A 12,904-nucleotide genomic window follows, 5' to 3' on the forward strand; every position below is an offset into this window, starting at 1 on the left:
TTGGAATATAGATTTTCAAAATAGCTTCTAATTATGTTTTGTATTTCACTCGTGTCTGTTGTGATATTTCCTTGTTCATTCCAAATTTTAGTAATTTGAGTTTTCTCCCTCTTTCTCTTTGTTAGTGTGGCTAAGGGTTTATCAATTTCGTTTATTTTTTCAAAGAACCAACTATTCATTTTGTTAATTTTTCCAATTGTTTCTTTTGTTTCAATTTCGTTGATTTCAGCTCTGATTTTAACTATTTCCTGTCTTCTACTACTTTTGGTGTTGGTCTGTTCTTCTTTTTCTAGGGCTTTGAGCTGTAGTGTTAAGTCTTTTATTTGTTGATTTTTACTTCTTTTTTTGAATGCGCCCCATGAAATAAATCTTCCTCTAAGTACTGCTCATAGTGTCCCAGAGATTTTGATATGATGTGTCTTTGTTCTCGTTTATTTCTAAGAATTTTTTTATTTCCCTCCTGATGTCTTCTGTTATCCATTCATCATACAGTAGCGTATTATTTAATCTCCAGGTATTGGAGAAGTTTCTGTTTTTTATTCTGTCATTTATTTCTAATTTCAATCCATTATGATCTGATAGAATACAAGATAGTATCTCTATCTTCTTGTATTTGCTAACAGTAGCTTTGTGGCATAAAATATGGTCTATGTTAGAGAAGTATCTATGTGCTGCTGAGAAGAAAGTATATTCGTTCTTTGTTGGATGGTATATTCTATATATGTCCGTTAAGTCCAAATTGTTGATTGTTATTGAGATCTATGGTTTCTTTATTCAATTTTTGTTTGGAAGATCTATCTAGTGGTGAGAGAGGTGTGTTAAAATCGCCTAGTATTATTGTGTTGTGGTCTATTTGATTTCTGGAATTGAGAAGGATTTGTTTGACATACATGGATGAGCCAATGTTCGGGGCATAGATGTTTATGATTGTTATGTCTTGCTGATTTATGCTTCCCTTAAGCAGTATGTAATGTCCTTCTTTATCCCTTCTGACTAGTTTTGGCTTGAAGTCCACATTATCTGATATGCAGATGGATACTCCAGCTTTTTTGCTGTGTCCATGTGCATGGTATGTTTTTCCCATCCTTTCACCTTTAGTCTATGGGTGTCTCTTTCTATGAGATGAGTCTCTTGCAGGCAGCATATTGTTGGATTTTTCTTTTTAAACCAATCTGCCAGTCTATGTCTTTTGATTGATGAGTTCAAGTCATTAACATTCAGGAGTATTATTATGATATGATTTGTATTCCTAGTCATTTGACTAATTTTTGTTTTTTGACATGACTTGGTTTCTCCTTTATTTGGCTATTCCTTTAGGCTAGTTCCTCCCGTTGCTGTTTTGCATCATTTTTTATTTTTCATCTCTTCCTCATGGAATATTTTGCTGAGAATGTTCTGTAATGCTGGCTTTATTTTTGTAAATTCTTTTAGCTTTTGTTTATCATGGAAAAATTTTATTTCGTCGTCAAATCTGAAAGTAAGTTTTGCTGGATATAAGATTCTTGGTTGGCATCTGTTTTCTTTCAGGGCTTGGTAAATGTTGTTGCAGGCCCTTCTAGCTTTTAGGTCTGGATTGAAAAATCTGCTGATATTCTTATTGTTTTCCCCCTGAATGTAATTTGATTCTTTTCTCTCACGGCCTTTAAAATTCTGTCTTTATTTTGTACGTTAGGTATTTTCATAATAATGTGCCTTGGCGTGGGTCTGTTGTAATTTTGTATATTTGGAGTCCTATAAGCCTCTTGTATCTGGTTTTCCATTTCATTCTTCAGATTTGGGAAATTTTCTGATATTATTTCATTGAATAGATTGTTCATCCTTTTGGTTTGTTTCTCTAAGACTTCCTCAATCCCAATAATTCTTAAATTTGGCCTTTTCATGATATCCCATAATTCTTGTAGATTCTGTTCATGATTTCTTACCATCTTCTCTGTTCGGTCAACTTTGTTTTCAAGATTAAATATTTTTTCTTCAATGTCTGAGGTTCTGTCTTCCAGGTGTTCTATCCTATTGGTTATGCTTTCTATGGAGTTTTTAACTTGGTTTATTGTTTCCTTCATTTCAAGGATTTGTTTGTTTGTTTTTTTCAGTATCTCTAACTCTTTATTGAAATGATCTCTTGCTTCCTGCATTTGGTCTTTTAACTGTTGATTGGTGCGATCATTTAATGCCTGCATTTGCTCTTTCATCTCCTCCTTCAATGCCTGCATTTGCTCTTTCATCTCCTCGTTTGCTTCCCTGACAGTTTTGATTATGTACATTCTGAACTCCCTTTCTGACATTTCTTCTGCTGTGCTGTCATTGGGTTTTATTGATATAGTATCTAGGTTTGTTTGGGACATTTTCTTCCCTTGTTTTCTCATATTGGTCAGATATCAGTGGGACTCTGAGATATTGCAGATTTCCTCTTTGGCTTATAGTGTCCCTGTAGATTTCCAGTATATCACCTCCCAGCCTTCAGTAGCCTGAAGTCTTAGAGGAACTTGATAATGCAGTGCTTCTGAAGAAAGCTGCCCCCAGCCCGCTACTGGTTCCAGGGCTGGAGGCTGGCTCTGTGCAGAAAGGCTCTCACTGGGCGGCCTGCTCCAAGAAGCTAGCTGTGGAAGGAGCCTGCCGCCAGAGGGAGCAGGGCTGCTTGGGGAAATCTCTGGCTGCCCGGCCCTGGTCCCAGAAGCTGCCTGCGGGCTGGGGCCACCACTGGGTCTGGGGCTTGGAGCTGGCTCTGTGCGGAAAGGCTCTCATTGGGTGGCCTGCTTCGAAAAGCTGGCTGTGGAAGCAGTCTGCCGCCAGAGGGAGCAGGGCTGCTTGGGGAAGACTCTTGCTGCCCTGCCCTGCTCCGAGAAGCTGCCCCTGTCTGGGCCTGCCGCCCGGGCCGAGCTTGGGAGAGACTCACCCCACGGCTCTATGTTAGTCCGAGTCTCTCAATGCCTCCCCTTCTTGAATCCTGGGTTCTGGAACGACGGGAGATGCAGTCACCCTCTAGTCTGCCATCTTGGATCACCTCCTTAGGCCTTTTCATTTTTTATTTTGAGATAGCTGCCCAGGCTGGCCTGGAACTTGTGATCCTCCTTCCCCAGTCTCCTGAGTAGTTAGGACTGCAGGTGTGTGCTACCACACCCAGTACACATGTTTTTTTTTTTTATATCAGTTCATAGAAGAGAAAAAATGCATTTATATAGTCTTTCCAGTGAAAGTGACATTTCTGTGTTAACTTGATTGTGGTTTCATAATTTACTCATGTCAAAACACATCAAATTGTTCATTTTAATTATGCTTACATTACTATGTCAATTGTATCCTATTAAGATTGCAGAGAAATAAAAATAAACATGGGCATGGTGGCACAAGCGTATAGTTCCAGCTCCTCAGGAAGCTGAGGCACAAGGATCACCTGAGCTCACAAGTTCCAGACCAGTCTGGGCAACATATTAACACCCTCCACACCTCAATCTCAAAATAACAAAAATATCAATTAGAAAACCAATAAAGTCAGATACATGGCACATGCCTGTAAATCCCAGTTACTCAAGAGACTGAGAAGAGGATAGCAAGTTCAAGGCCAACCAGGAAAACTTAGCGAGAACCTGTGTCAAAATAAACTAAAAAGGGCTGGGGATGTAGCTCAGTGGTAGGGTGGCCTCTGGGTTCAATCCCCAGCACTGTAAATATAAACAGACAAAAATCCAATAAAATGTATTTCATCAAATTTTTAAAAAGGTAAGCTGCTTTGGTTTAATCAGAGGTGATCAGTTTATATCCCTCTCTGAACATCTATTTTCATTTGTTAATTAAACTGCCTAAAGCTAAGGATACTTTCTACAGAACACTCATATTTTTACAACTGGTTTTTGTGAAAAAGAATCAATATAAATAAGTTCCTCCATAACTGTAAGTACAGTCTAATGTAAAAAATAAGGATACTTAATATGTTAAATAGCAATCAGATATCCCAAATTGATAGGATATTTTAAAAAATGACTTGCTGTTGAAAGCCTGGAATACATAGACCAAACCTAACTTTCTCAACTTATTATTCATATTACTACTTCTGAATTTATTTTATAGTTTACTGTCTATACTTCTCAGTGTTCTTTTTCTTTTCATATTTTGCTAATGAATCCATTGGCATGTTCCTAAGGAAACAGAAAGATGATAAGTGCCATGATTTGGGGCATATGCTTATCCAATGATTTCCTGATATAGTACCCTTCAGGTTGGTAAAAGAAGGAAAAGAAAGTTTTGGAGACTAACTAATCACATGTTCATAACAATAACCTCCCCTGCCTTATAATGGGTTATTTCCTTGACTTACAATGGGTTATTTCCTGATAAGCCTATCATAAGTTGCAAATATTTTAAGTGGAAAATGCATTTAACATATCTAACCCACCAAACATTAAAGCTTAGCAACATGGTACACTGTAGAGTATCAATGTTTACCCTTGTGGTTAACTGGGAGCGAAACTACCGCCACTGCCCAGCATCTACAGAGTATCATGCCATATATTGCAAATCTGAGAAAAGATCAAAATTCAAAGTATGATTTCTAATGAATGCTTAGCACTTTTGTATCATAATAAAGTTGAAAAATTATAAGCAAGCCACAATAAGGTGAAGACCATCTATATAACATATAGTGAAATGAAAAATTAAGATAATATGTTGGGCTTCAATCTTTTCACCTATAAAAGATGTAAAGGGAGCTGGATTGGATGACCCCCAAGTCTCTCTTCCCTGACATTCTTCGACAACAGCTGAATAGCTTAAATTGGAAGATCATGCAAGGGTTGTATCTAATTAGTAAATACACTACTTGATCTAATTACTAATTGCATCTAATTCTAATTAAAATTAGAAGTTTTTACTTTAGTTTTAAAGAAAAAGGTTTACGATGTCTAGACTACTGACTTCTCCATTTGGGGGGGAACATATATTATTTAGAACTGTAAGGATCAACACCTATACTGAAAATTGGTAAAGTAGTCATGCATTTTACTTGCCCATTCACACAAAAATATTTCAGAAGTGCAATTTTATTTAATAACTAATCTGAACATGCATGATAAATTCTGTAACTTCAAGTCTATTACTTAAAAGCAATTTCCTTGTTTCTAAATGCTATTCAATAACAGACTTGTTCAAATTCTACTATTTACCACTACTTGTTTATTAAATAGTTACACCTATTTTTATTTATTAAATTTTCAAAAGATGCTATCTGTATTTTGAATATTCTTTTGAACAACAATAAGTGGAAATACACTGTATTTTACATAAACAACAATTCCATGGGAGCTCAAGGAAATGGGCATATCTTCATAAATAAACATGAAAGCAATAAGAATCTATAGGCAGAACAAGTTGATTATTTAATTTATTCAGAGTAACTACTCTAGATCAATAGTGTAAATAAATCTTTAAAATGTTTAAAAATTTTTAAATATTTAAAAATGATATCTAGATGCCTTTTTTTTTTTTTTTTTGGTACCAGGGCTTGAACTCAGAGGTACTTAACCACTGAGATATATCCCCAGCCCTTTTTATTTTTTATTTTGAGACAGGGTCACACTAAGTTACTTAGGGTCTCACTAAGTAGCTGAGGCCGACTTTGAACATGGAATTCTCCTGCTTTAGCCTCCCAAGTCGCTGTGATTACGGGTACCACCATGCCCAGCCTAGATGTCTTTGTTCTATAAAGTTTTCTATGTGGGAAGCTTAAAATCATCCTCTTGGACAGTAAAATTCTACTTTAAATCAGCTGCCAAAAAACTGAGTATCAAGATATATATCAAACAAAAAAGAATCACTATGCTAAGCTGCTTTATGAACTATCAAACCTATAAACATTATACTTGATGAAGATTTAAAATATACTCTACAACCACCAAATAGATTGAGACTTAAGCATTTTCCATTACTTATAAAGCTGTCTTTGAGGTATTTCTTCAGACTTCCAAATGCAGTCTGCTGAGAAACTTAAGTATCAGGGAATTACTGTTAAAATTTTTTCTTTTTAAAAACCCTCATCTCCAAATTTGGAGCTCTTAAATAGAATAATTGTGTTTTTTATTGTCCAGACAAAACCCACTTCTGAGACTAAAATGGAGTGCAATTAATAATTAGGCATTATGGGAGGCTATCCCAAGCAAAACAGAATGTATAATCTCCTTGCTTATAAGATACATGCCCAAGGCCATCCTGTTCTAAGAAGATTAGAAAAGCAGAGAAGAAACAGGAAGCCTAAGGGGGACTCAAAGCAAGGAAATGAACAGTAAAAAATAAAAACTTTCAAAGTAAGTTTTCTCTCAATTATACAAATCAATGTGAATTAATAACATTTTACTTAAACAAAGGTAAAAGTGGTAGGAGTAGAGGAACTAAGATAAAGAAGAGTGGCTGAAGTGAATTTACTAAGCAATCATGTCTCGCATCCCTTCCCCCACCCCAGCAAAACACTGGAGGTTTATTTTTTTAAGAACATAAAACAGTGACTCTCTGCACAGAGGACATGGGACACAGCTGAGAAGAGCAGGCACTCTAGTGAAGACAAGGCCTCAGGCAAAGAAGCTCAATCAAGCACAAGCAGAATGTTGGGACAGTGCCCTATCCCCAGCCTTCCTCCCCTTACTAGGTTTCCAGAGGACTAGCCAGCAGGCCTTCAACTTGAAGAGTCTTCTCTGAGGAATCTGAACAGTTAAGAAGAAAGACCTAAAGTTACTGACAAGAGGTTCCTCAACCAAACAGCCCAAAGAGAAAACACAATTGTGACATTCAAAGTCAATAAGCCCCACTTCTGTGCTCACAACTTCCAGTCAGATTTTTTGTTGCTCACTATCAAATATGAATACCTAAACCAACAACTTCCAGAGGGCTAATGAAAGACTCTAACATAAAAGAGACCAAAAGACATATAAACAGATAAAAGCAGTTTAGAGTAAAGGGAAATTTAAAAACAAAAAAATCTATCAGTGTCTTTCTCACAGAGGTAATGGGATATATTACAACTACTGTATGGAGAACAGGGTACTATAAAAGAATAAGCAGAGAAGTAAAAACAGAAGTTTTTGAAAAACACAGGGTTTTTAAAGATGAAGTTGAGAATCTTCACAGAAAGCAGAGCAAAAAATAAAAGAGTGAATAATAAAGGAAAGATAACACAATTAAAGATTTAATATCCAAATAATTGGCGTTTTCCAGAAATAAAGGATAAGAATTCAAAGACTCTTTAAAATATCTACAAAAATGGATAAAAAGAGACATCAATGCATCCCAGATTATTGTGAAATTTCAGAACATAGATATAAGGAAGATCCTAAAAGTTTTTAAAGAATAAAAAAAAGAATGGAAACATAATGATTCAGTGTTATCAACAGCAAATCAGTAGCCAGAAAGCAATGGAGGCAAAGTAAAATTCTGTAGAGAAATTGTTCCCAACTCAAATTCTATACCCAAACTACCAATCAAATATGAGGAAAACAAACATTTTCAGATATGAAAAATCTACAAATATTTACCCATGCAAACTTTCTAGGAAACCATCAACATTAAAAAAAAAAAAAAAAAAGGGGAATAAACCAAGAAAAGAGACATGGAATATAGGAGACAGGAAATCCAACATGGTGGGAAGTGAAGAAAGATCTTAAGATGATAGCCACGTACCAGATGAAGGAAACAACTAATTCAGATTGGAAGCTTAAAGATAAATTGATAGAATACCTAAAATGTTTGAACATCCTGAAAGGAGAATGAGACAACTGGAAAAAGTAAACAGAAGAAACAGGACAAGTAGATCTTCAAAAACATGTATGGAAAAACAAAAAAAGAAACAGGAAAGGAAAAAGGATCAGTTGTGAAAAGTATTTATATGATTATATAAATGTAAATACTCAATAGTGACAATAAAAAAGATAAAATTTGTAACAGAGAGTTTGGAGTTATAAAATGATATAGGAGGGGAAAAGGGGGAAAAAAGGCAAAAATCTTCAGTACTTACAGAGGAAAACTACAAAGAATGCCAAAAGGTGAAAAATCAAGACATAGCAATATATCCAAACTATTTGTAAAATGGAGTTGGTCAACAAAATGTTAAAGAAGTGCAGAAGAGGAAATGGAGGACCCAGGGATAAGGTGACTTTCCATGCTTTTGGTAATAACCTTATAGGATTACTGGTAAGCTAGTTAATATAAAAAATAAAAGGAAAGAAAAGAAAAAAGAAATGAAGGGATTTATCAGAATGAAGAGAAAGAAATATCCAGGACATTTTTATTTAGATGTCAAATTGCTTCAGATTTTAGGCTACATCAAACTGTTCCCATAACTAAATACACACTAATGTGTATATTATGCAAATGTGATCTACTCTCATTCACACTGTAAATGTGATTATAAACAGGGAATTTTCTAAAACTCACCTCAAGCAAAGCTGCTGCAGGGTCACCCTGAAGGCTTTTCCCCAGTTTGTCAACCTCATCTAATAGGAACACTGGATTATTAACTCCGACAGTCTTCAAGCCATTGATTATACGACCAGGCATACTGCCAACATAGGTTCGCCTAGAGAAAGAAAGCAGCAAATTTATAACCATGAGATATGAGAAGGAAAGAATAATACCATCCAGAAATCAAACTTCAGGACTGTAAATAAGTAATTCAGCTATAACCATAGCATACTAATGAGTGCCACATATTTAAAAGGCATTATGGTACATTAAAAATTATTAATTCTGGCTACAGGTTGACCATGATATTAGAAGAACTATATCTTGTTTTTGCATTTAGTAAAAAGGGGAAAACAGCACACTCAAGCCCACAGTCATGGTTGTTGGTCCAAGATTCTAAAATGTCCGATGGCCCTATGAATTTAATTCCTAAAATTGTCATGGTTTTCCAGAGCACCTTCTTGCTGCATTATAACAACCATTTTACATAGCTGCCCTAGGGCTGGCTAAAACATCATCTTCATGAAGGAGACTAAACACTGGCTCAAAGGGCCACTCAGAATGTAGACACACACACACCCATAATATGTAAAGAACAATAACAAAGAAACAAATAGATTAGAAAAACTCCAAACATTTATTTTCAAAGATAAAAATTACCTTTCAAAGGTAATAATCTGTTATTAGTTGTAGTAAGAAGGTCTGAGATCAACAATATTTAGGTCAAAATTCCAGTATTCTGGACTTCTGAATAAAACTATATACATCACATATGTACTAAGTGGCATAACCAAATTCTGCCAGATAATTTGTTGAGCATTAAAATGTTAGAAGCTGTTTTATCATACTTGAATAAGGATAATCTACATAATTATGACAGATGCAGAATGTGGTATGAAATAAAAACAAATATATTTATCAAACTGAGGAAAGTGTCCCTTTTGTTACAAAGTTGGCAAAACTTTATTTGAAGCAACAATTTACTAATTTTAATTACAACCTTGCTGCCTAAGTCAGGTGCAAAGCAAATGCTGTTTCTGAAAAGGCATAAAATGCTGACTGCCTAGAAGAAAATGATCAATGATAAACAGAACAGCAGCAGTTATCTCATGATCCACACAAAGCCGATTCACAGAGCAAGACTCAATTCTGCCACATGACTGGTATAAAGTAGGACAGAATAAATAGAGTGACCTTTGAAAAGACAAGAAAGCCTTAAAAATGTCGTGGGAATGCCTTTCATCCAGAGCAGGTGACTAAGGCACTGGAACCAGATACAACAAGCATTGTACTGTTTGTCCTATTACAATAAGAAATTAACAATTTCAAGATTTCAGGATGGGGCTGGGATTGTAGCTCAACAGTAACACACTTGCCTAGCATGTGCAAGACCCTGGACTTAAGCCCCAGCACCATTAAACAAACAAAAAAACCCAACCAGGGGCTGGTTTTGTGGCTCAGTGGTAGAGGGCTTGCCTAGCATATGTGAGGCACTGGGCTTGATTCTCAGCACCACATATAAATAAGTGAATAAAATAAAGGTCTATCAACATCTTAAAAAATGTTTAAAAAAACAAATAAAATTTCAGAACAGGAAACAAAAGACAAGATGTGAAAATAATAAACTCTTTAAAATTATTCTCTACAGAATTTACGGATTTACTATTTATTACTCTATTTTTTTACTCTAATTTTTAAGAATGGTATAAAACAAATTTTCTTTTAAGTCTCAAAGCCTCTGTGAGCCATTTCTAGTTGCATTAATTACTTTTCCTTTCCTTTTTTAATAGGTAGATTCACCAGGTACTAGCAATTCTAAACCTAAGGTTATGGGGAGAAAATAATTATTTAAGAACACTTTTTAGAGAAGTGGAAATCTAGATATTAGGACTATAAACGAGCAGTTTCTCCTGAACTTCCCATTGCTTCCCAGAGCCTACAGATTAGGGTTCAAACACCTTTGTCAGAATTCAAGGCTATTTACAATCTAGCTCCTACCAGCCTTCCCAACTTGCTGCTGTTACCCTCTTGCTTCATTCACAATCAAGATCCTATACCCATCAGGGTTTTCTACCCTTGTTAATATGGTGCTTTCCTGTCTGCTATGGTATGGATATGGTCTGAGTATTCCATAAGGTCCATGTGGTAAAGACTTAGTCTCCAGGGTGGTGGTATTAGAAAGTGGTTCCTAGTGGGAAGACATTGGGAGAGGGGTATGCCCTTGAAAGGGGTTAAGGTATTTCTTTTATGGAATTTTAAGTTAGTTCTTGTGAAAGTTGTTATAACTCTTTCTGGCTTCATGTTTGCAATATATTTCCTTGCTCTTGCAAGTGCTCTTACCATGGTAATCCACCATGAGGTGTAGCAGCCAGGAGAAACCCTCAAAAGGGCCTGTACAATGTTGTTTTGACTTTTAGACTCCAAAACTGAGAGCTAAAAACCCTCTTCATTAGTAGTTTGCCTCAGGTATTTCATTACAGTCACAAAAATCTGACTAACACACTTCTCTTAATCTCCCTGCCCAAGTAAATCACGATTCTAAGAAAGCTTTCCTGACCACCTCTCCCGAAGTGATCTTTCCAATAAATACCTACAGCACTTACCAACCATACAATTCTTCTGATGCTTACCTATGACCTAGTTTTTATTCATGAGAGTTATAACCTCCTCTAAAGAGCCAGTGGACACTTTGATGAAAGCAACTGGGTTTTAGTATGGAGTAGATGTTGGATAGAGAGTTATAATGTTTTCTATGAGATCCACCATTCTGTCAACCCAAAGCATCTTTCTACCAGCGCCGTTAAGGTGATAAAAGTCCTTGAATACTACTTGGGGCAAATTACTTGACCTAAGTTTCAGTTTCCTCATCTATAACATCTATAACTGTTGAAATAACAACAGTGCCAATTTCATAGGCCATATGAGAGAACATACATAAGGCACATAATAAACATCAATGTTAATTATTAATTTCAATGTTGTTATTTTTCCCGCTACTTAAAAGACTAATTTTGGTTTCTTGGAAAAAGTACAAAAGCAGAAATCAGTGCATCTGAATCTGAGTCCCATTTCAATTTCTGCTTTATGAAAGCAACTCTTCAAATGTTTTTTTATAGCACCAAGTGTACTCAGTATCCTTAGTGTTCCTCAATCACAGGTGACATCTCCCAAATGTGCACCGCTAGCCTAGAGGTCAAAGCCCAAAGACAGTCAATACAACAGAGCCCATAAGCTACTAAGAATGTTTATACTGTGACTTCCCATAGAAGTAAAGAATACCCAAAACTCAGTAATACCTGAATGTGCCACCTTTTATTGATATTTTGAGTCTAAACAAGGTGGTATGTTTGACCTACTGTCTAGTGATTTAAGCCTCACTGAAACAATATTTCTTTCTAAAATCAGAAGAAATAAAGATTACTGATCTAGTGTTAACTGGCTAGATAACTGATTATTTAATGAAAAGATTTAATACTTATTCTATTTATTAAAAGAAAAACTTCTGGCTTTTCAGAAACTGCTCTAGAAATGTAGCATTCAATGTCTTATGTACATTGAATATGTTTTACCATGTTTTCTATTTAGTTTTATCAGAAGTTATGACAGCCTAGGACTCACTGACTGAAGACATAGAATATATTTTGAATAAATCCATGGAGTATGAAATCAGATAGTGAAAAATGTTCCAATACACAAAATGAAAATGTTCTCTTTCAATATCACTAAACAACTGCAACAAGTTCTTAACTAATTAATATACCAAAATCTTCTCCTGAGAAATTACATAGGTAGGAAATAAATGAAAGTAGTGATCTTTTACAAACTATAATTTTGAAGAGCAAAATATTAGTCTTTTATATATTTTATTTCTCAAAACATAGCAAATGAAAAGCAACACAACATAATAAAGTTTGTATAGAGTATATCACTTCAATGACTTATTTTTAAGCCTGAATATGATTTAAAAAATTCTTCCTCAAGTTAAAGTAAACATGTTCATTTAAACATGAATTCTATCAGAATATTACATGGTATTCCATTAGTATATGCAATTTGTATGTTTTTATGTACCAGTTAAAAATAAAATCAAAAAGGTTTAAAAAATTCGAAATGGATTTAAATATGTAAATATAAAAGCAAAATTATTATAAAAATAATATAAATTCATATATTTTTTATAATTTCTGCAGGCTTAATAGATTTATCAGGACTATTCAACAAGTGTATACACAAAACCAAAACTTTCTAAGTAGTTCAAAAATTTTAATTATAAGATCAGCATTTTTTATTTTCCCAAAAATGGTTTGGTTTATGCTTCAAAAAACAACTATGGAGAATTAAAATATCATCTATTTTACTGCCTTATGGTAATCAATTATCTTAATCTGATCCATACTTAGATATCTTCAAATCTAACATAATACAAAATGCTGGTCAATCTATTTCACTGGTAACATCTAAAAAT

General features: G+C 34.9%; 1 protein-coding gene across 1 annotated transcript in view; it reads right to left on the reverse strand.

Moving 5' to 3' along the window:
• Positions 1 to 12,904, reverse strand: part of Lonp2 (lon peptidase 2, peroxisomal) — a 116,136-nt gene that overhangs the window by 64,018 nt on the left and 39,214 nt on the right. Inside the window, exon 8 of the mRNA XM_047528661.1 lies at positions 8,413 to 8,554. Within this exon, the coding sequence (XP_047384617.1) occupies positions 8,413 to 8,554 (142 nt within the window). The remainder of the gene's footprint in view (positions 1 to 8,412; positions 8,555 to 12,904) is intronic.

The sequence above is a fragment of the Sciurus carolinensis genome, chromosome 16 (assembly GCF_902686445.1).
Source record: "Sciurus carolinensis chromosome 16, mSciCar1.2, whole genome shotgun sequence".
NCBI classification, from domain to species: domain Eukaryota; kingdom Metazoa; phylum Chordata; class Mammalia; order Rodentia; family Sciuridae; genus Sciurus; species Sciurus carolinensis.